The 25,707-nt window shown below is 39.1% G+C and overlaps 1 protein-coding gene across 1 annotated transcript in view; it reads right to left on the bottom strand.

The window, feature by feature from the left end:
- LOC124286678 (fringe glycosyltransferase-like) overlaps window positions 1-25,707 on the bottom strand; it is a 62,409-nt gene that overhangs the window by 21,611 nt on the left and 15,091 nt on the right. The window contains exons 5-7 of the mRNA XM_046723085.1: window positions 15,636-15,783; window positions 3,268-3,353; window positions 2,229-2,299 (exon numbers count right to left, since the gene is read on the bottom strand). Of these exons, the coding sequence (XP_046579041.1) occupies window positions 2,229-2,299; window positions 3,268-3,353; window positions 15,636-15,783 (305 nt within the window). The remainder of the gene's footprint in view (window positions 1-2,228; window positions 2,300-3,267; window positions 3,354-15,635; window positions 15,784-25,707) is intronic.

Here is a 25,707-nt window from a genome sequence, read left to right as displayed (position 1 = left end):
TCAGCTGTGTTGTCAGGGTAAGATACACACAGTGTACATGGACACGGCACTATAAACAACAGGAAGCACTCACTGAAGTCTGACCTCACACAGCTGTGTTGTCAAAGAGATTGTCAGGGTAAGATACATACAGTGTACATGGACACGGCACTATAGACAACAGGAAGCACTCACTGAAGTCTGACCTCACTCAGTTGTGTTGTCACAGAGATTGTCAGGGTAAGATACAGCGTACATGGACACGGCACTATAGACAACAGGAAGCACTCACTGAAGTCTGACCTCACTCAGTTGTGTTGTCAGGGTAAGATACACACTGTACATGGACACGGCACTATAGACAACAGGAAGCACTCACTGAAGTCTTACCTCACTCAGTTGTGTTGTCAGGGTAAGATACACACAGTGTACATGGACACGGCACTATAGACAACAGGAAGCACTCACTGAAGTCTTACCTCACTCAGCTGTGTTGTCAAAGAGATTGTCAGGGTAAGATACGCACAGTGTACATGGACACGGCACTATAGACAACAGGAAGCACTCACTGAAGTCTGACCTCACTCAGTTGTGTTGTCACAGAGATTGTCAGGGTAAGATACAGTTTACATGGACACAGCACTATAGACAACAGGAAGCACTCACTGAAGTCTGACCTCACTCAGTTGTGTTGTCAGGGTAAGATACACACAGTGTACATGGACACGGCACTATAGACAACAGGAAGCACTCACTGAAGTCTGACCTCACTCAGTTGTGTTGTCACAGAGATTGTCAGGGTAAGATACAGTTTACATGGACACGGCACTATAGACAACAGGAAGCACTCACTGAAGTCTGACCTCACTCAGTTGTGTTGTCAGGGTAAGATACACACAGTGTACATGGACACGGCACTATAGACAACAGGAAGCACTCACTGAAGTCTGACCTCACTCAGCTGTGTTGTCACAGAGATTGTCAGGGTAAGATACGCACAGTGTACATTGACATGGCACTATAAACAACAGGAAGCACTCACTGAAGTCTGACCTCACTCAGCTGTGTTGTCACAAAGGTTGTCAGGGTAAGATACACACAGTGTACATGGACACAGCACTATAGACAACAGGAAGCACTCACTGAAGTCTGACCTCACTCAGTTGTGTTGTCAGGGTAAGATGCACACAGTGTACATGGACACAGCACTATAGACAACAGGAAGCACTCACTGAAGTCTGACCTCACTCAGCTGTGTTGTCACAGAGATTGTCAGGGTAAGATACACACAGTGTACATGGACACAGCACTATAGACAACAGGAAGCACTCACTGAAGTCTGACCTCACTCAGTTGTGTTGTCACAGAGATTGTCAGGGTAAGATACAGTGTACATGGACACGGCACTATAGACAACAGGAAGCACTCACTGAAGTCTTACCTCACTCAGTTGTGTTGTCAGGGTAAGATACACACTGTACATGGACACGGCACTATAGACAACAGGAAGCACTCACTGAAGTCTTACCTCACTCAGCTGTGTTGTCAGGGTAAGATACACACAGTGTACATGGACACGGCACTATAGACAACAGGAAGCACTCACTGAAGTCTTACCTCACTCAGTTGTGTTGTCAGGGTAAGATACACACAGTGTACATGGACACGGCACTAAGACAACAGGAAGCACTCACTGAAGTCTTACCTCACTCAGTTGTGTTGTCAGGGTAAGATACACACTGTACATGGACACGGCACTATAGACAACAGGAAGCACTCACTGAAGTCTGACCTCACTCAGTTGTGTTGTCAGGGTAAGATACACACAGTGTACATGGACACGGCACTATAGACAACAGGAAGCACTCACTGAAGTCTTACCTCACTCAGTTGTGTTGTCAGGGTAAGATACACACAGTGTACATGGACACGGCACTAAGACAACAGGAAGCACTCACTGAAGTCTGACCTCACTCAGTTGTGTTGTCAGGGTAAGATACACACAGTGTACATGGACACGACACTATAGACAACAGGAAGCACTCGCTGAAGTCTGACCTCACTCAGCTGTGTTGTCACAGAGATTGTCAGGGTAAGATACACACAGTGTACATGGACACGGCACTATAGACAACAGGAAGCACTCACTGAAGTCTGACCTCACTCAGCTGTGTTGTCACAGAGATTGTCAGGGTAAGATACACACAGTGTACATGGACATGGCAATATAGACAACAGGAAGTACTCACTGATGATAAAACCAACTGTGCAGTCATCAGGAAGACGGGTTTTCTTGCCAACAGTCATCAACCGACCTCCACTGAAAAAAGAAGAAGAAAGATCACAATTTGATACTGTAGTGTTATAAGGTATGACACAGTTATTTTAAACTCCATTTCTGAAGTCCTATAAATGCATTGTACTTCTTATTTCATGCGTCAGTAGACATTAAGCAGTCATATAAAGAAGCTAGCCTTTCATTATGTCTGTCGAACTCAGCTACCGCACGTCTTCCGTGACAGGACAGGGCCCTTTCACTCTAGCAGCTCTATCTACACAGTCGTTGTGAATAATCATTTTGATTTGAACAACTTGATTTTATCTTCAGGCCTTTTCAGTAAGCTGAAATGAATAGAAAACAGTTCATTTCCTACAGGCATGATTGGAAATAAATTCTTAAAACAACAATATTCCCCCAACATACAAGATGCAAAGGAGAAGTGAGGTGACACGGGTGTAATGTTGATAGAGATAGCCATGCATGGAGTGTTGCAGAGGTGACTGGCAGTAGCTACTATAGTGTTAGCCTACCCAGTGGCCACACTGCAGCTCAGACAAAACATACTGACTCTGAGCTGACTAGTCCTTTACCCACTTAATGCTGAGCACAAGGCTAGGTAACAACAAGTACCACATGTTTGGTGTGAGGCCGGGATCGAACTACCAGCCTTCCACACCCAGGTGGACACTATCACCAAGACAACAGAGGCTGTCTAGGAGATGTAGAGCACACAGACCAAGTGTTGTGTGTTGCAAGCAATGATTGCCTAAAAAATAAATGTATAATTCTTTCAACTTTTTCAAATTGCAAAGAGTAACTTGTTTTGAGTGTAAAATGTTCAGCTGACCAGCCTCACTCACTGAGAGATTAGTGATGTTATTTGATTGTGCTATCATGTGAAGACCAGTTTTGAGATATAAATTGTATAAAACAAATGTCCTTCACAAGACATACAAGGTGTGCACACAGCAACTGGTGTGTGCTGCAAGTGTGGTCAGCATACGTACCTAGCATGTGGCATCATCTTCAGAGCAAGACCCTTGCTGATACAGAACCCAGCCCCTCCAGTCGCAAACCAGAAAACAAGTTTTTGCTGAAATATAAACAATTCACATAAGATATAGGAATCATGTTTAACACAGACCAGCATCAATTCTGATGATACTGAACAGGGTAACCCTGTTAATCAGGAGAACTCTCTTTCATGTCCAGTGATTGTAGTGCTACCACTGTCATAAGTCTATGTGAAAATATACACATGGAACTAAAGTAAGCACCCCCTAACAATAACATAGTTTAAGTTACTGACTTACCTAATGATAAATCTTGAATTGTAACAATGACTATTATTTGAACTGTATTCCCTTTCAATATTGTTTAAGGGTTTTGCTAAATCAATCGTCGAAAAACATCTCAATATGCAGTTGAAGCACACTACCCACGATTGTCTCAAAAAGCACTATTAACTCAATGCAGCTAACTGTATAAAACGCCGAAACGTTTTAATAATTTTACCAGCATCTGTTACATCCGTATGAAGGAGACTACCAGAAGCAAGAAGATGGCAAATTATTGGAATGCATGACACCAGGATGTCATGCAGGGCTATTGGGCGACAGCTTGACATTCACCACGCCGTCATAAGTCGACTTGTTAAAAAACACCGTCAAACCGACAAGGTTAAGGACTGACCAAGGCCAGGTCAACCCTGAAACGTCTCAAGTTGAGGATCGGGATTTAGCAAGCCTTGAGAGACGTCAGCCTTTCACTACAAATGGCGTCCTGAAGCACCTATGGCTCCCCAAAAGACGTCTGTGCAATAGAACTGTAAGAAACCGTATAAAGGCACATGGGATGAGGGCAAGAAGGGTGATCAAGCTTCAAGCCTTGACCAATCTTCACAAGAGAGCTCATTTGGAGTGGTGTTTACCCCGAAGTCATTGGAATTTGATGTCATGGAGGAAGGTGCATTGTTCGGTTGAGAGTCACTTTTTATTGCACATCACAGTTGGGCGGCAGCGAGTCTGGAGGACCAAGAACAGTGCCTATGAGCCTAAGAACATTAGAGCATCAGTTCCTTACGGTGGTGGACCTGTCATGGTCTGGGGTTGTCTCTCTCATGATTGTAAACTGGACTTGGTAACTGTTTGTGGAAATCTCAATGGCAAGCCCAACATCCGGGACATTCTGGATCCTGTTCTTGTGCCACATTTTGATAACCATCCATTAGCCACTCGCCCTGTATTTATGGATGGCAACGCCCGACCAGATCGTTCCCGACTTGTGACAGTTTTTCTCCAACAACGCTGTAACCAAACTTCCATGAGCCCGGATCTGAACCCATTGGATCCTGTCTGGGGCATTCTTGGACACCGCGTGCAAGCACTGGATCCGCCTGTACAACATCTGGCATGTTTGGAAGCAGCTTTGTGCTGCGAGTGGCAGCAGCTGCCTCTGGAGTGAATCCAGAGACTCACGACAAACTTGAGGAGGAGGGTCAAAGCAGTTAACATATTTCATGTGATTTGTAGTCTGAAGATGACAGAGAACATTTTCAGACTGAGAGACACTCACCTGTCCCATTTTAGAACTCTGCAGCCCCATCGTTGTACAGGGATACATTTTGTTGACAAAACATCATTGACATTTCATGCCATTTTGTAAATGAAAATATTGCAAATTTTCATGATTTTGTTGTTACTGTTTAGTCCAAAATGTCAACATTCAGGAAACAATGGCTCTTAAGCTTTCCAGTATATCCACTAATGGTAATGGTTGCTCAGTTTCATAGCAATATGAAAAAATTCGGGGGGTGCTTAATAAAGTTCCATGTGTATATATTGTGATAGTTGTAGTCCTACATCTGCTTTGTGAAACATGGACCTGATTAACATTTCAATAGGGTTGGACATATCAAGGTCTCATTGTGGTAGAATTATTACCATTGAAACAAAGACATATGAAATCAATTCACAGATTTAGTCACTGTATCTAGCAGTGTTGGTATTGATCATACTGAATCATGGGGGGAAGTCGTAGAACTGGACAGGTTAATCAAGTGAAAGAATTCACTTCAATGTTCAAAGTGCACACTGAAGTAAAGTAAGCCAGTTCCTAACACTGACAAACACTCAATCAATAATCAATCAAATATATCTGACACGCTTCCCCACCAAAAAAATACAACAAAAACAATCTTGACAAATTTGAGAAGCATATCCATCGAACTAAATTTGAAAATACAAATTAAAGAAAGCATTTGAGAGATTGATTTCGCTGATGGAAGGTTGCTGTGAACTGTCTGCCAAGTGTAGTGGTGTCCAATATGACGCAGGCTGCAGACATGGTGTTATCATGGGTAAAGCAGGGTGGAGCTGGCCTTATACCGGGCCAGGACTTATTTATCAACACTCTTATATATTGACAGGGCAATATTGGTAGCAGGACTACTGAACAAGAGGCCTGCCTCTGCTATCTTATCGCTACACTCCACAAGCTTAAACCCTGGCATGGCCTTAGCGTCAGTTGCTGTGTGTCTTATCTCCAGTCACTCACATCAACATCTTCTATAAAGCTCAGCCTTCTACAAGTGTTCACTTGAGGAGATTGCAAGCCCATCATAGAGTAATACTATCATTACCAAGGAAATATTTAACAAATTTGTCACTTTAAGTTGATAAACACCATTTGGAAGACACAACATGCAGCATGTCTTTGCAGTAAAACATTCTCTTCAAAATGTTTTTCACTTTTAATAAAGAAAGCCTTTGTCAAAATGGAAAAAACACACACCAGAAATGAAAAAGCTGGATATTGAGATGGCAATGTGTTGGTCGATGTTAGCTCAGAAAGGGTCCGACATGTCTAGGATTGATGCCTCCAACCACTGGAGGTTAGACATTGAATCTCCAATAACTCGACCTTCATAATCAATCTAGCTTGTTTGTGTCTTGGCGTGATATTTTGACCAAAAAAGATACCTAGCTCTGCAGGGACAGAATCTCAATGGGTTCAATGACTTAAAAACTTTTAAAAAGCTATTTTCAACAGCTGAAGAATGAGCAACACTTCCAGAATCCAAAGCTGAAACATTGCCTATTCTGTCATTCATGATAATCAACACAAAATCAGTTTCATTGACTAGACTATGAAGATTTGCTGCCTATACCATCCCAAAATCCTTGAGCTCTTATTGATGCAGCCATATCCAATCAGAGCTGAACCCTAGGGCAACCATCGATTGAGTTCATGAAGACCATCTAGAATATGCATCATCTTGGGGATATTCATGCCTATTTGCAACACAAAATAGGCCTGTCCTTGTCCACTGCACACATTCATACATGAATATATTCATGGCTAGTCAGTTGGCAAGCAAAGTGGTTTTCCAACAGGTACATTTATAAGAAAGTTGATATATTTTTTTATGACAGTCAGTCAAGATCCAAAGAAAGCTTTGAGAAATCTTAAGTCCTGTGATATGATGTGTCTACAGAACACATGCAGATGAAATACTTCATGGAGGTTTTACACCTTGACCTACAAAACTAGGGGGGGGATTATTTTTTGGGGGGAGGCTAATCTTCATGTCAAGAATTTGGTACGATAATTTGGTTAGAATAAGTTTCCCGTATGATTGATATTTATCAGGTGAGCTTGCCAATATTATTCTTCAAGAAAGACTTGTGGAGATTGAAAGAACAACAGATGACTTAAAGCATGAATGAAAAAACTTGCTTCCTGTATTACTGATCGATGAGCATTACTTTCTCTGTATGAATCTTTTACCATACATGTTTACCATGTTTGTGCTCACTTTATCCATGTCGCCAAAGAATATCAGCTTGGGTCTAAGACTTGTTCACATGGAAATATTACCGAAATGCTGCTTTGAAGCCTGTTTAACTGTCGCTTTGACTCATTCTAGCCTTGATCATGCAATGACCAAACTTGAAGCTTGGTGCTGGTATTTTCATAATTGGAACCCATACTATACATCTCAAAAGCACTCAATAATTCTTAATTCTAATTCTTTTTATCCAATTATTCTACAATGTTATACTAGACGGAAAGAAGACTAGAGTTTAGGATGGAAATGTCTGCACAGTGAGGCTAAAATGCAATATTTACAATTTTTAAAAATATTAGTGACATCTTGGTTTTGGGAACAAATTTAGTTCCATCATAAGGTTTACAGTGTGATAAATCAAGAACATTTACACTTGAAGCATGACGATTGAAGGAATATCAGACATATTGATAGCTGAGTTTGTCCCCGTTCCCAGAGTTTTGTCTAATGACTAACAGCATGAGCAGTGATCCAGGGTAAAGATTTGCAGGGTTAAACATGCACTGTCTGATCTACAACAGGGTAATCCACACTTGGGGTGCCTTCTGTCACCATCCAATCCACAAAGAGAATGGTGCGTTGGAGATCTCATCTGACCTGCCTCACATTGAGCACATGGGGATCTCGTAACATCCAATCCACAAAGAGAATGGGGTGTTTGACCTGCCTTACACTGAACACATGGGGATCCCGTAACATCCAATCCACAAAGAGAATGGGGTGTTGGAGATCTCATGTGACCTGCCTTATATTGAGCACATGGGGATCCCGTAATCCACAAGAAAGAAGGGAAAACAGAGACCTATGGTATACCATCCAAACCATAAGAGGTATGAGAGATCTCACAGTATCTGATCCATATTGCATTGGATGCATCATAACCCAAGACAGCACTGGGTTCAGTAAATCTGTTCAGATCTTCCCCATTTGATCCATAACAAAAAAAGTCTTTGAGAAATTTTGCAGCATCTGATCCATGACAAGCATGACATATTGGATGACTGTCCTGACCATCAGATGACAAGCATGATGTGTGTAGAGCTGCATCTTACCCCACCACCACTGCTGAAGCCAGAATATCGGTAGAAATGCCAATGGGTAAATTATAAGTAGGTATCAACAGTGACTATTTCAACTTTCTTGAATATTCTGTCCAAAACACCTCATAAAGGTTTTAACTCTATGATTATTTTTAACTTTTAACCCAACTAACTGACAGTCTAAACCTACAGTAGGCTACAGCTCACTAACAGACAAATACAAGGCAAAGAAAATAGTTACATGGCCATGATTGCTGACACACGAATTGGATGAAAATTCCTAAAAAATACATCCATTGATTTCTGCATCCTAACCAAACAATTTCTCACGTACAATGTTTGCTTTATTCCAGATAGCTTGTACTCTGAAACCCTTGCAGAACTGTATACTTTCTTCTGTCATAACATATTCAAGGTATGTATGCAGCAGTCTCTTCATGTGTATTCAACTTGTTTGGCAACTTGTATGTTCCTGAAGACAGTCAGTCTTACTTCATCTCTCAGACAGAAAATACAAAACACAATCTGTCCACAGAAACAACACAAGCACAGTATATGATTTCCTTACAGTGAGAGGTGACAAGTCATGCAATATTCCTTGACAGTTGAGAGCAATATATAAACCTTGCAATGTTTAGAATAATTCCATATGTTGTAAATGTTAGATTGTAACATATTTTATATTTGGGATTACACTTTCTTAGTAAAGTACAGATTCTAGTATATGACCAGAAAATAGCAGAGGATATTTCACTACTTGGAGACTGTAAAAGCTTCTGGCAAACTGTTAAACTGTAGCATTAAGACTTTGTTGCAGCCTGAAAAATATTTATTGTGTCTCTCGGATAGGTCTTTGCTAAGAGTCTTATGTAAATTTAGAATATCTCTTCATGATTTTAATATTAATCACCTACGTAGAAACAAAAATGAACATGTATATAAATCACTCTGTTTGCAATGTGATCTTAACATTGTGGAGGACGAGTTCCACGTCCTGTTTATTTGTAAAAAGTATCATGACCTGAGATATAAAATATCTCCCAAGCCTTTCTAATGTTAAGCACTATTCAGTGCAACTCTTGTGTAATATATTAAATACAAATAATGAGGATAATTTACGAGCACTCGCCATTTTCCTTAAAAATGTATTTCTATTGAGATGTAAAAATGAAACATAAAATAAATTGTATATTGGCCTGTATTGTTCACCTAATACGTGACATGTGTTCTATCAAATCACAATTGTATTCTAGGCTATGAGGTCTGGTAAATACTGAATAAATATATATCATATATATAGTATAAGATTCCCCAGTGATATGTTACATAGATTGACAGCTGCTATCTCTACTTCTAGACCCCTTGTGTTGACTTCAGTTGATTTGTTATGACACTGATCTTATGATGACAGATGTGTTGATTTCATTCCGACCACGTTTCAGGGTTGTAACCATACACACAAACGTTTACCTAAGCTCGCACATACAAACAATATGAGCATTAAAGTAAACAAGTATCAGCTGTGATGCAGCAAGACAAACCCCATGCATGTGACCAGGATCACAACAATGTTTAATTAGTTTAAATGATGTTTAACAGCCTGGAATTAGTCAATACATGTTCTTTAGACAAACAAGGATTAGAGTCCTGCACTCACTAATCCCCATAAATGGCTCATCAGTTATAACAAACTGTCTCAATTACATGAAGTTGTCCCTACCCTATTTATATGTGTTGTTTAAACATTTTTAAAATCTGATGCTCAGTAATGGTTTATCAAACAAAAAGGAAACAGAATGTGCAATTGTCAGGTTGAAGTTAATTTTCACTAGGAAAGTTGTTCTTATTGCAAGCAACCACTTGTCAACTTCCTGAGTTTCACAGTGACCATATAACCGTTGTGTGTCTTGTTTTCATACATCAACAACAGTAAGTTTTCTTGTGACTTTACTTCGGCATCTTCCCATCCCGTGAAGATCTATTATGTTGACTCCTTAAAACTTGAAATTGACAATAAACTTTACGATGCCAGTTTCAACCTCATCACACTTGCTTAATGCAACAAGAGTTATCAGAAGATGGCATATCCCCCCGGCCCCCACATATTTGAAAGAACAAATCATCCGACAGTTACTTAAAGTCCAGCTTGATGTCTTTTTTAGACTAAGTCCAAATCGTTTCCATGGAAATCATGAAAAATATAAATGCCAAAATGTGTAAATGGCAAAGGGCACCACTTCAAGATCTGACTCATAAATCTGCCAAGTTATGTTGAAAGATATTAAACCGTTTTCCAGTTGTGCTCCGGAAACGAAGCCCATCCCTCCCTTTTGAGACTAAGTCCGAATCGTTTCAATGGAAACCAGGAAAAATAAAAATGGCAAAAATCTGTAAATAGCAAAAGGCACCACTTTTGGATCTGCCTCACATATCTGCCAAGTTTTGCTGTAAGATATTAAGAAGTTTTTGAGTTGTGCTCCGGAAACGAAGCCCATCCCTCCCTTTTGAGACTAAGTCCAAATCGTTTCCATGGAAACTGAGAAAAATAAAAATGGCAAAAATCTGTAAATAGCAAAAGGCACCACATTAGGTCCTGTTTGATATATCTACAAAGTTTTGATGAAAGATATTGAACGGTTTTCGAGTTGTGCTCAAGAAACGAAACCCACCCCTCCCTTTTGAGACTAAGTCCAAATCGTGTGTAAGTGCGTGCATGCATGTGAGAGAAAGAGAGAGAAATGGATCTAATGTCTGAACACTAAAGCTTGCATCAATAGCATGTGCTCATAATAAAAACAATTCAGCTATGCAGGTTACTTAAACTGTAAGTACTTGCAAATAAGGAAATATACTCATTATTTACTCATTGGATTGGCTGTAACTCTGCATTGATTCCAACTGCTGAAGGATAGCTGGACTCCCTCAGTCACCAAGCAGCAGGTTTAGTGGTAAATAGGGGAATCATTTCAAGATTACACATACCAAACACGTAGCAGGAAATATGAATATCCCAAACGAGAAAGATTGCTCCAGGAAGTATGTAAATAGTGCCTTGTTATACAAGTGCTGGCACTGTGGTTACCTAGTATGAGAGCTCATGAAGAATTAATGGGTAAGGCCGCTGATGTATTAACACATCTATTCACAGATCTATATTTTTTGGCCTTGGAATACTGTCAACAAACATTCATATCTTCATACTGGGTTCCAGATATACTTCCTGGGGCAGTTCTATAAGCATCCACAAAAATGGGTACCATTTAAACCTTTGGTTTGGTACATATCTAGGACTAACCATCAACTTTACCATTGATTTTACAATAACATAATTCATTACTGGACAATTTTTTAAAGAGATAAAAAATAATTTCCTAAGAAATTATAGCTCTAGATTTTAAACAATCACTATTGGTTTTGACTGTAAATAATCCATTTCTTTTTCTGAATCAAACGCCATGGCAACAAATCAAGAGATGTCACATTGCTTGTCAGTACTGTTCTGGGTCAGTAATCCCATGACAAAGTAAGAGTATATTCTACATCTTCCTCTACTACTGCCTGGTCCAATGACCAGTGGTGGTCCTAACATCAAACTCTCACTCACTGAAGGAGACACAGACTTAGTGCCACACAATTTATCTGAGTTCTGTGTACATTGATCATGCCGTAAGCATTTACTGAACAAGCATCTGACTTTCTGTATTTATTATATTATTGAATGGCTGTGTTGGAAATTTTGTCAGTGATCCTGGCTTGCAATCAGTTTAACCTATCAAGTCATCAATCTTAATCTGTTTCTACTGGTAAATACACTGTCTGTTGCCATGAAATTAACAACCCAAGGTGCTCATTTGCCTCATGAACTTGTCACTTTACTGCCTATGCTATATTGATAATGGGCATTGTGATCAATAATTGCATCACCTTAGCAGAGCCAATCAGTTTCCCATCATAATAAATCATCTGAACATCCTTTTTTGACATCATGAAACAGAAATCACACTAGCCCTAGTATCAATGCATGAATATTCCTGCAGTATGTAAAACAGATTTGAATTTGGCAAGCATGACTTCATGTGAGGTGAAATTGGGTTTTACAGTTTCATTTTGTTCAAGGATATTGCACTTAAATAGTTTTATCATGGGGATCAGATATGAAGATGAGTTTGTGCAATAATGCTTAAAACTAAACTAAACAAATGTTAGAAACAGGTAGTTGAATTAAATATATGTCAATACATAAGGTATTAAAAATAAAATATCTGGATTTTTTCTAAATATTAAACCAAAATACAAAAACAGAAACTTTCAATAGTTAACTCTATTGAAACAATGTTTAATGTATATCCTATGTAAGTTCTGACTAAATTGGTGGTGTCTACTATGCATTGATGCAAACAAACGTTAATCCCCATAATTCAACTATGAAATTATTATTGAGAAAATATCCACCACTTAGTACCCTTTGTATTTAGTGGGTCTAGACAGCACTGTAATATCCTAGGGCTAATCACTAAAACAATCGATGTCCCCACATCTTCAAAATAGTTCAAAACCTTATAACGTTATGTTATTAGTATAACATCTGACCACTTTCTAAATGGCATTGTGTATTCATTGTTGTGATTGGTCAGCTAACCCAAACCAATGGTATAAAACAAATACATGGAGGTAAGTATAAGGGTCGGTCCAGGAAAAGGCCCATTCTTAATTTCTTAAATTACATTATTAGGGAGACACATACTATCATATTACTATTATTAATTACTATTCATTAATAACCAACCTGTCCCAGTAAACAAATAGGCCCTACCAGAAGTCAATATTGAAGACTTAAACAAAACCAAACAGAGTGACGCCAGAGACTTACTCTCACCTTCCTAGGAACATGCTCGGTCCCTGGGAAGTCTAATACTTGTTCTCCATCATCGACGTGAAACTTTGTTAATTGTGTATGTATGTTCAAAATGAGATAGCATTAACGTGTTCTGTAAAACATCACAATAGCAGAATCCCCACAAGGTTGCTAATCAACTGTTAGAATGGAAAATACATTTCCCCCTAAAGACTCAATTACTACAATAAATGTCTATATTGCCTGACTCTACAAAGTACCATCTGTGCCTAACATGAACAGACATATAATCAATACAGTAAACTGAGGTTTTCAGGCATTCAATACCTCAATCAACTGGGTTAGTTACTGACTAATGATGATGCTTCTGATTTCTAAATACTTCAATAATTTCCATATTAATACTCAACTGACAAAGTCAGCAGGGACAATATTGAGCTGTTCTGTTCAATTATCCATTTCACATGAGGCTACAACAGCTCCAAATCCAGCTGTGATTCTTGATCGTGAATGATGTCTGCAGTCTTGTCTAAGTCTGTTGTGTTTGTAAACTGAGCCAATATTTAAGTAACAAGTTTTATGCCGCCTTATCAATACACCAGCGAGATCACTGTAGTGGACACCAGAAGCAGGGCTCAGCAGTAAGATAATTTCAAACACCATCACAGAGTGCGACACACCAGCAGATGTGGGCCCTACACTCGCCAGTATTGAAAAACTCATAAAGACGAATATTTGCTTGAAATAATCAAAGAAAAATGAAAATTCAAAATGCTTATACAAGACTGACTGACTGACTGACTGACTGAGTTTAGTTTTACGCCGCTTTTAGCAATATTCCAGCAATATCATGGCGGGGGACACCAGAAATGGGTTTCACACATTGTACCCATGTGGGGAATCGAACCCAGGTCTACGGCATGACGAGCGAACGCTTTAACCACTAGGCTACCTCATTGCCCCTGTTTATACAAGAAGCCGTGAATATCCATCATTTAGTTTAATGCTTGGAGGCGATCTCTTTACATATATACTAAACAAGTAAGACCATGAGTGCCCTACTGTATCTCATGATAGCCTGCATGTATTGAAGTCTGGACAAACAAACCAAAGGTTGATAGTATGAGCATCAATCCATACTTGCGGCACATGATGAAACCTGGGCAGACACATTGATATCGTCCTGAAATACACCGTACAATAGATAGCACTGAGCCTTGGAGCTTCTGTAGGGGCACTTGTTCAGCCATGTTCAAACAAAATTTCTGTTGTCATACATTAAGCAACTACCACTTTTGTCCTCCAGAACCAAGCAAACTAGTGAGTTATAAAAAAGATTCTTTGATATTTATTTTAAATGTTTAACAAAGGCCAACATGACCTGTTTCAATAACTGTATCATCCAGACTCAAGATACCCAGAATGGTGATGTCAGAGTTTTCATGTCGAAGTTTCCATTCATGCTTTGAGTTTCACTTTATCTTTTTATCCATTGGGACAAACGTCTCCTAAAACTTCGAGACAAAGTGTCATTATCTGACTGCTATGGGTAACTTATTATCCATAAACAGACAGTAAATAGTCCATGGAGTGTTGTAAGTGCGCACATACTACCTGTACAAGTACATTTCCACCTGCTGGTAAATAAGCTTATATTAACTTCCACCAAATATTAGAGATTTTGCAGAAAGGTGGCAGTGATTTGGGAAAACCAATACAAATATTGTAGCAATATTTAGTTGGATTGCAGATACTCTGGACCAAACAATCCCACACCATATAGGCATCACAACATGTGACAGACCAAGTCCCTCAACCATCATTGATAAAGACATAAAGTCTGTAATGTTAAGTTATAAAATGATATTCTCTATTTCAATATATTCCTCATGCTGACTTCATATGGATTGTGATACATATTTTCATCCATTAGGCTTGTTTTGCTTCAATATAAAGCAGATATTCCTCAGTCAGTGTAGGAGTACTCCAAGTCAGGTAAAAGGGTTTTGAATGTCTCATTCATGCACCCGAGATGTGATTTTATGAACTAATGCTAGTTTCATAATACTTGTCCACTGAGAAAGTACAGTTAAGCATAGATACCCAGCAAAGATACAGTATATTGACAGTATATCCCCAAATGCTGGGTGTCATCTTTTAAATTGTTTGGTATGAGGCAAAGCATTCTGGCACCTCAGCCACCGATCCAAAGTCTCAGGCCAGTAAAAGTCTGTTCAGTCAAGTAAGGCTTAGCTACTAACACTGTGCATAAATAACACGAAATTCCAACGAAAATGTTGGTAAGAGCATAGTTCTGGCTGGAAATCTCAAAAGTCCTTGGCAAACTGCAAAGTATGACACACTTTGCCCTTCAGAAAGTGGTGAAATGTAACATGTTACACTTTGGATTACACTTCCTGCATAAAGTACAGATTCTAGTCGTCTTCTGGGGTTGCATCACATCTGAGATTCCAACCTACACTTTCAGTCACACATCTAACTGCCAAACTACAGATTCTGTGATCAAACCAACCACGTCTTCCACAAGTAAGTACTAGAATCTGTACTTTACTGATAAAGTGTAATCTCAAATACAACAAAAGTTCTAGTATGACGAAGCAATGTATTCACCTGAGGGTTGTCTCTGTCTGTGATCTCCCAGGGGTGTTTGAGGCTGGGCTTGCCCAGGTACCAGTCCTGTGTATGGTTGTATCCTTGCAGCAGTTTCAGCAGTAGTGGAATGTTTACATAGTTATCATCATCAAAATGGCAGAACCACCTGAAACATAAGGAATCCATTGGAATTAAGTCTTCTTGTAATTTGACATTCTCACATAAAGACGATCCTAGCTTTCAAATACAACACATAGTCATGAATGTTTACTCAGCAAACACACTGTATGCATGGTATGGAAAATTCTGTTTTGATGAATTTTTTATTTCTTGGGAAAGGAAAAACCAACTGAGAGCCAGACTTGGTATTCAAACAAAGAAATTGATTATGGATAAGGGACACTAGCTACAAGAATGCTATATCTTATGGGGAAGGGGAGCGTGTTGAGTTTATACCACATTTAGCTATCTTACAGACAAACTACTGGCGGGTCCAAGAATAGGTTTCTGAAAGTGTAGCCATCTGACTAACTGAATTTGTCCTTGATCTCACTGTGGGCTGTCTCATCAACCATGGATAAAATAGATTATGTGTATTCTTTGCACTGTTCATGTTCTTCCAACTTCTAGATGTGGAAAGTGTGTGTTGTGTTGTGCTCCCTAACGTCCTCCTCTACAATATAAAGCTACTGTAAGTCTGTGCTGTAAAACACACCCTAATCTCTGTTAGTTTACTGCCACTGCAGTTTGTACAGGTCGGCCAACCAACAGTACACCTGAAGACCTCAGCCTTCAACTCAACTCACCACAATATCAACTTCAATGAGAACAAAACAATGTAATGATTTCCAAATAAGCTATAACAGTAAGAATCATATGACCAGTGCAAGGTCATGTCAAACAAAGCATTCATTAGATTGTACAACCCAAACCAAACAAAGGCATGTCTCCTGTCAAAATCCAGTTCAAACAAATTGTTACAAAAATACTTGTTATTCATCACGAAGTCATAATTATACATCTCCAGTGATGCAGTTTTGCCAACACGAAGGAGGATGGTTTTTGCTTAACAAGGTAAGTAGGGTGAAGGTAAACATGATTATCTGGCCATCACCATGGTGACAAATGGCTGGTGAGGCTTGTCTGAGAGTGGCAGATGGGACCATAATGGAAGAGCTACCCTCCTGGGACATCAGTCCATGACTTCTAAGCATTGGTCTGGAGACAGCTGCACAGTTCTCTTAAAGCCTCTTTTTAGGGAGAAGAGATTGACCTCAGTATACAGACATTATTCAGTCCCCGGTTTCTACTGAACTCTTCACAAGATATATAGGGGCTTAGTATTTCATAATGAAAACTTCTAAGTCTGAATACTACCAAATTCTCTGTGTACATGGCTGACAGTTAAGGGATGCATTGGCACTAGCCTGCTTGTCTGTGTTAATTTGTCTTGCGTAGAATCTCAAGGGTGAGTAGAATATGATAATCTTTGTATCTGTCTGTGAGTGTGTGTCTGTGTGTGGGTGGGGTGGGGAGGGGAGGGGGGGGAGGCAGAGTGAAATAAATAATATATGTAATAACTTCTTCTCAGTTCAGTATATATATTCTTTCCATCATCATCAAGTAAGTATTCTGCAGGTGAAAGTGACTCCTATCCTACTCCATCTTGTCATGACATCCTAACCCTATACTGCTGCAATCCATCAAGACCACCAACATCAATGATAATGACATATCAGACAAGACAGGAATTCCCGACTACACTGTATTATCTGCGATCTTGTTGCAGCAGCACAACTACAGAAGTGTGTGTGATATTCGCCAAGAGTGTGTGCTATAGCAGCTGATAGTCTCAGTCAAGTCAGTGGTGATGGACCACGGAGGGCGAGGCTATTGGCCATGAAGACAGGCTACCACATCACAAAGCCATTTACTGATACAAAACAACATATGTAAATATAACATATCAACTGGCATGAGAAGTAATAATTATTGTCAAGTACTATATTTTGCTGAAGGTGTTAACATACATCAGTTAGTGTTTCATTAACATTTACAACTTGCTTCCACAATATGTATGATACAGCTACCACTGCATTGCCATGACCCTAGTCAATATTAGGAGTATGTCCTAGAAACTATTGAGTGAGTGAGTGAGTGAGTGAGTTGAGTTTGACGCCGCACTCAGCAATATTCCAGCTATATGGCGGTGGTCTGTAAATAATGGAGTCTGGACCAGTCAATCCAGTGATCAGCATGAGCATCGATCTGCGCAATTGGGAACCAATGACATGTGTCAACCAAGTCAGCGAGCCTGACCACCCAATCCCGTTAGTCGCCTTTTACGACAAGCATAGTCGCCTTTTATGACAACAATGGGTTGCTGAAGACCTATTCTACCCCGGATCTTCACGGGTCTATAAACTTTTGAAGTAGCTGAACAAGAGCAACAGATCTTAACAGATTCAGATTGATGTCAAGTACTTCATTACCATGAACTGTTTTGTGTTGAGCATAGTGTATGGAGCATCATTTTTTCTTATCAAGTATTAGATGCAGACAGAATACTAGTATCCCTTCTGCAAATTCGGGTATCAATAAACATGTATTAACAAACTTGGAAATAAAACATTGAAATTTGAAACAAAATATGACTAGACTTAATTAAAAGTTTGTCTACAGTTCTGTAAGGCATGATTATATATGCAAATATTATGATTACTGTAACGTGTGTATTGTCTGTTGAACGGCCCTGGACATAGCAATCAGCTGCGCATACGTTTCCTTCAAATAAACAAATCTACACGTTCATTCACCCCTTATAATTGCCTTTGTAATTAATTGACAAACCAGCATATTTTACAAACCCTGAATTGTGCAAAAAAAGAAAGAATCCTTAACTACTAGTATCCAACCTATTTTTGAGATTGATGTTATGAGTGCCATGTCAATTGATTTAAGGGCCATAGTATACTTCTACACTTCTACAATCAGAGTCCACAATACAGCAACAATACGGTTGATCTATTGGACCTACTAATCTGTAATTTTTAAACAGATGGACATTTTGAATTTGATGGTTATGCTTATTTTCTCTAATTCTGGTAGAGAAATGAAACAGGTGAGGTAAAATAGATTAGATGTTGTGTTCATGATTATTGCACTTCCAGTGCTGTGCAAGAACCTATATTCATGGCTGCTTGCTCTTGCCTACATCAACCCCAGTTTATCAGCTCTAGCCTTCCAATATGCCATGTAGAAGAGAAAGGATAAGAACTGGCATTGCTGATACAAATTACAACAAAGTCATGGTCTTTTACATCACAGTAAATAAGAATGTAATCATAACTGGCAAAGGTTGGCTATTAAATATTTTAGTGACTTGATGTCAAGTGTTTATTCCCGAGAGTACACTAAGCGGAAGGCAGCAGTCAAGCAGATACAATCAAGCATCATCTCCAAGAACATTCATGGCTAGGTGTCTAGTCACCACTGTTGGGGTTGTCTGCTAACATAAAGGTAATAGATACATTAGGCATTAATAAAGTTGAAACCAGCAGTAACTAGTGTTTTCCATCTTTGTCAATATACCCTCAGACAATAACCACAAATACTACACCACGTTGATGTTACACCAGACCTGTCGCATGTGTTACATATCACAACACATCTCTTTTAAGGAATACATCAGCTAGGATTCTGGGTACTAATATAGGTCATAAGCAACTTACACTTGAGGTACGAGGCAACTAACAGGTCAGGTAGCCAGGCTAGGAGACTTACCTGACTGTGTCAGTGTTCAAACAACAAAGCAATTTTATGGAAAGGAGACACACAGGTGTGCCTTATCATGAGTTAAAGGAATATGTATACTACTTAATAGACCTGACAGATCATGACAGAATCATGACAGATTAATTACAGTGATATAATAGAATCAGGTGGACCTTATCTACTCTGGAGTAGTACTAGTATATTACATAGAATAGTATAAATAATCATGGCAATATGGCCAGCAAGAGTAATTGATATTTATATATGAACTATAAAGTATTATACTACTAAATAGTGAAGATGTTCTTCTGCCTGCAGCTGGGACACAGTCTAGTGAAGAATAATGACCAGCTGCAGTACCACAATTACCCATCACGTTAGCATTGAAACAGACCATCCTACAACAATGGCAAACAGGTAGAAAGACATTAATTCTCTAAACACATGAAGCACACTTGAAAAATACATGTGATGTCTTTACTAAGCAAATTAATCATTGATGCTTGTGATCAGTCAAGCCTAGTGGAAGTAAACATGTCTACTGGTCCTGAATGCTGAGAACACTCACTGTGTCCCTGTGTGGTGCTCGTATGAGTTGCAAGTTAATGAAGCTTACATCAGGTGTTTCACAATGGGAGCTTACAAACAAATGCTTCTTTTGTTGTTGCAATAAGAGCCTGTTACAGTAATTTAACGATTTCTTTATATTGATTACATTCATCCAAACAACTCATTCAGGTAAACACTTGGATCATTAGGCATCAAGTACTATGAATAGAGATGTCTTATCATCTCTATATATAAAATATTTGAATCAAACGCAAATGCTGCCATTAATCTTTGACAAGACATGGTAGTTGTTTAATTCAAACAAATGAGCAATAGGTTTTTAATAAGAGTCAGGCTGAAATGTGTCAAAATTTGTTATTTTTGCATTTTGATTTGTTTTCAAATGTCTTGTAATGTCATAATTACTGTAATGTGAAATGGACACATCAGCCTTACAACGTTCACAGTACAGAAATGATAATCTTATTATTCCAGGGATGAAAACTTTTGTTGACAAATGATTTTAGGGATTTTCAAATCTCACTATTCCAAACTGGTGGAATTGCTTGCTGCCATTTTGATAACCTGGGATTGAGTCATACCTTGCATACAATGGTACTGACAATCTATTTTGCACACAAAAGCGAAAAATATTGAGAAGAAACCCAGTTTCACATAATGACATATGATGGCAAATGAAAGTGCTGAATTAAACAACCTTAGTTTCTGATGTATTTTTAGTTAAAGGAGTACAATCTGTTAATTCGTATACAATTGGTTTTTACAGAGTACAAATTACGCACAAAATTGTACTGAGGAGCATTGTGCAGCCCAGGGTGTGTCACCATTTTGAAATAAACTTAACAGTGAGGAAATTGAGGCAGGAAGGTGTACCAAAGGTAAACGTTACAACACTTTCTTATATCATAAAAAATCCCACAATTCATTCAGGATAAATGCCTAATTACAAAATGTACCCTTCCTTTAAAAATTAAAATCAGTATCTCTGCTCGACTGCAACAAACAGATTACTACTGCTTCAATGTTACATAAATTGGATATAGGTTGAGAACTCATTGTTGCAACATCTGATAGGGTTTCACACACACTGCATCCAAGAGTACCTCTGTTGTATCATAGCCACATAGTTTGTTAGCAATACAGTGGTGAACAGTGTCCATGTGCATCAGTTCCACATGGTACTAACAAGCCAAAGAATTTAAATAAACAAAATCTGAGATTCAAACATATCCCCCATTTTGGCTGAAACACATTTCCAGGTGTCCATGCCTTAATATTCAGATATGGCAACCTTTCCTGGTATAATATGGAGCTTTCAAACCAATGGTGCAAGCTTTCCCTTGTACACTGCCACAGACAGGTTGAATCAACATCTCCAGAGGTACACACCAATATCAGCACTAACAGGTCTCTCTAGTCTGGTGATGTGTGGTCACAAATCAGCTGAAGTTAAGCAACATTGGTCACGGAGTGTCCTTAGATTGGTGACTGTGTTTGGCAGGTTGACACCTGAGTTTCTAGGACTGCCCCACAATGAAGTACACAAAATTGCCTCTGTTCACCCAGCAGAAGATGGGTACCCAGTGGGATTAGTCATGACTAATAACCTTTTTATTGCCTCACAGGCAGCTTGGGTTATTGGGGTAAACATGTCCACCACGTTATATGTGTTTAGAGCATGTGCCCGTGGTGTCAAGTTCAGCGCTATAGAAGTTCCCTTATTATTATCATTATCACTCTAAAATATAGGGATCAGCATGTTCACAATACATCAAATCTGCCAAGATTGTAAAGATGAATAGGAGTACATGGTAGTCCAATTCAAACTCACATGATATTTACAAATCTTCTCAAAGTAGGGTTCAACCCAAACACACTCACTCACTCTGTATATTACCATCACCAACCACATGGATGGCAACTAACCTTGACATGTGTTGAAGTACACTTCAACTTGCCTGGCAGTCTTATTGAAATATGGCACCAAAAGTGGTTACCATGAGCTACCGAATGTACCTACCGAAAAACTACAAGATTTATTGGTAAATGAATAGTTGTCTGCAAGATGTCAACCTAGAAACAAGGAAACACATTTTCTCACTCTATGTTTCCTTAGAAGACTGTTTCCTTCCCACAAGAGCGAAATTCAACCCCCAGCATAGTAACCACAGTACTTCCTGAACACAGGTAGAATTTGAATAAACACAGGCAGGCTGTGATCTCAACACAGGTGTACTTGGAAGGTTCACACACTGACAGTTTAAAAAGCACTTTTAATACAATGAAATACAATGAAATACAATGAATACAATGAAACTGACATTCAATTCTATAATTCCATACTCTCCAGTTGACCGGTCTCGCAGATCAAAATCACAGAAATGATTTCTCATTTTGAAGTTCTCTGGTTCTGCAAAGAACACTGCAACAATATCACTTTATCGGTGTTTGAATATACTTTTCCTCACTCTTACTCAGCCATGCCATGAAATACAGCTTCTTCAAAATAAACAACATAGGCAGGAAATATTTTCAACACAATCATAATTTCATTTTCTGAACAAATTGATGTGTAATATATGGGACAAATCCCCACTTGTAAAAACATAACAGGAAGTTGAGAAAAAAAATGTAAACATGACTTGATGCGCTGTGGCAAGGTCTTGTGAAAGTTTTTTGAAGAGGTGCATTTGAGTTGAATGAGGTGGAACTAACTTTCTGTCGTCTTAAAATAAACATTTTTGTGAAGTTACTGAAAATACTCTGTGGCATGAACCCTCCTCCCATGGCATGAGCAGCTTGGAACAGGACTGACTTGTAATGGTGTTACTTTTATACCTGCAAACCTATTCAGACATTGGGAATTGACTGGAAGGGACTGAAAGGAGTGCTCAGTCCATCTCACAGTCCTTGAACCACACAATTTTCCATCCGACCAACCCTTTCTGCAATGGTAAAGCCCCTAATGAAGCAAGTCTAGATTCCCTCAGGATGTGTTTCAAAGTCTAGGTTATGTTTGGAGTTTTGTTTATGATTTCCTGCTAAACTTTGAATAGCTGATGTTTGTGTTCACCTGAGATGGACCAGCTGTATGATCAAAGGGTTGCTTCCTTCCTGTTCCCTTACAAGTGTATAATATGACACAATTTATCAGTTGCATCGGCAAGTGCTTGAATGGCAGTTACAGGAGTATAGTGAGAGGTACAGACCCGACTGAGACCTATTGGATTTTGTGTGAATGGTAAAATCAATCTGATGTCCCGACACTGGCTTTCTGGAGTATCACACAGGGGTGTGTACCATTGTATTTGACTTGAAAACCATGGAAATGTGATCTGCCAAAAGCTAACACAGTTCAAAGAAACTGTTGCACTGCATACATAGAAAGAAAGCATAATGATTAATACCTAGGCTTCCAAAACAGTTGTTGTTGTTAAATACAGAACAACACAGAATTACCACCTTTCTTCATTTCCAAATGTTGTGACAAATGGAATAAGTATCTGTAGACGATAGGTTTCTGTAGGGTTAATTCTGTAATAAAATCAAGAGAAACAAGCCACATTTTTCCTAACAATGAATCTCATGTGAGATTTCATGATATTGTTAAACACAAATTCAGTGTTTTACCAGCACCATGCCTGACTAACACGACAAATTCCTGTAATCCAATAGAGACATCAAAGGGTACACATCAAAGAGAGAAATTATCTAAAATCAATGCAGTTTCTTTTCAACTCTGAAAATTATAATCACTGAGATAGAAATTAGCATTAATCTAGTCCCTCAAGTATAAATGTCTCACACTTGAAATGCCCAAGGAATCTGAAAATTTCTTATTTGAAGAGCAAAGCGTGTTGTTAACGATTGAATGGATACAGCGGGGATAAAAAGTTTTCCATGGTGGTAATTCTTTATAACATAATTGCTTTGAAAAGGCTAAACTTGTCTGCAATACAGTCGGGTAAGGCAATCCGTTCTTGGAAAAAAGAAAACATCAAGAAAAATCTGAAACCTGCACAATAAAATCAGCACAGATGAGATTAAAAAACTGATGTATCTTTGTAGCAACATGAGTCATCACTTATTCGTATCCATGTTTTTAAATGTAACATTTCAAAAAGACTGAGTGAAAAGAAAAACTGTTTCAGTGGAAGCAGGTGGGTGACAGTGGGTTTCAGGGAAGTTCTAGCTAATATTCAGATACGGCAACCTTTTGTGGTATAATATCGAGCTCTCAAACCAATGGCGCAAACCCTTGTACACCGCCACAGACAGGTTGAATGGCCATCTCCAGAGGTACACAACAATATCAGCACTAACAGGTCTCTCTACTCTAAAACATAAGGACCAAAATGTTCACAAGACCTCAAGTCTACACTTGAGAAATATCATACAGAGTTGAAGTGTATCTGCCGAAATTGTAAAGATTAATAGGAGTACTTGGTAGTCTAATTCAAACTCACAGGATTTCCTGCTGATGTTTGGATTTACACCAGTCTATCTGTGAGGCCTTGACAATAACCTCCCAGGCATGGAAATGGGTAGACTAAGGCTTAGTCTCTGAATATATATAATTTTGATAGTAACAAACAAGCCCATTTAAATTGAAAAGGAGCCCTAGGGAGACCAGAGATTCTGAACCTGGGGAAATCTAGACTTGCTTCGTTTAGGGCTTCAGCACTACAGGGAAGGCTAGGCTGTAGGGAAAATAATGTGGTTCAGGGACTGTGAGACAGACTAGCAAATGGGATGCCTGGTCTGTAAATGTAATTGCATCCCAAACGTTTCATAGTATATATTCAATTCCATTCTCAAATGTTAAGTGCAGGCTACAACATTTCATGTCTATTATAAGAAATACTGAGATAAGTCACTTAAGAAAACGATATTCCAGCAACATCAAGGGTAAGCTAGACAGAGCACCATGCACTGTATGGAAGTGGGGACTTGAACCTGTGTCCTCAGCATGCCCAGTAAACACATGCTGGTGCCACCATCACACAGTTTGCAAGCATAAAATAACATTGTTTTTAACATGTTTACATATGCAGGAAAAGGTTTCCCTAAACAAACATGAACTGACAAATTAAACATGTTCCATCACTATCACAGGCAGAAAACAGAACCCCATGGATTGATAACCACTGCAAACCTTCTGACATCCAAGTGGATACATGTTAGATGAAACGAGTAAAGCTGTTTTCCTACCACCTTATTGTATCCACCCCATAACACTGACATGAGCTGTAAATAGCGGGATCACTTAAGGCAGCCAGTCGACAACACAAAACCACCAATCACTGACTTTCAATAACCAAGCTGCTTCCTCAGCATTCTAGTCATTAGCAGAAATTATTTGGCACCAAAATCAGAGCTATTGGATTGTACATAAATAAAAATGCAAAAATATGTGGAACCCTCTGTTAACAATTCCTGCAGTTATTTCTTTCTTGCTTGTTTCATCCCCTTCATACCGAGCGAAACACAAGGTAACAACAAGTACCATCTTTGAACATCTCACATACACTCGCAAGTCAGTTGTGATAGCCAGGTCTCCCTCCCTTACCAACCAGGCCATCAGTGTAGCTGAACATAGACACCCTGGCAGATAGATACCACTGCTCCCTACATAATGACAAGTCAGTTGTGATAGCCAGGTCTCCCTCCCTTACCAACCAGGCCATCAGTGTAGCTGAACACAGACACCCTGGCAGATACCACTGCTCCCTACATAATGACAAGT

This window comes from Haliotis rubra, unplaced genomic scaffold (genome assembly GCF_003918875.1).
Source record: "Haliotis rubra isolate DU_JTF1 unplaced genomic scaffold, ASM391887v1 Scf39, whole genome shotgun sequence".
In the NCBI taxonomy this organism is placed as follows: Eukaryota; Metazoa; Mollusca; class Gastropoda; order Lepetellida; family Haliotidae; genus Haliotis; species Haliotis rubra.
Note: the sequence above shows the minus strand (reverse complement) of the source record. Positions and strands in the feature narration are given on the sequence as shown.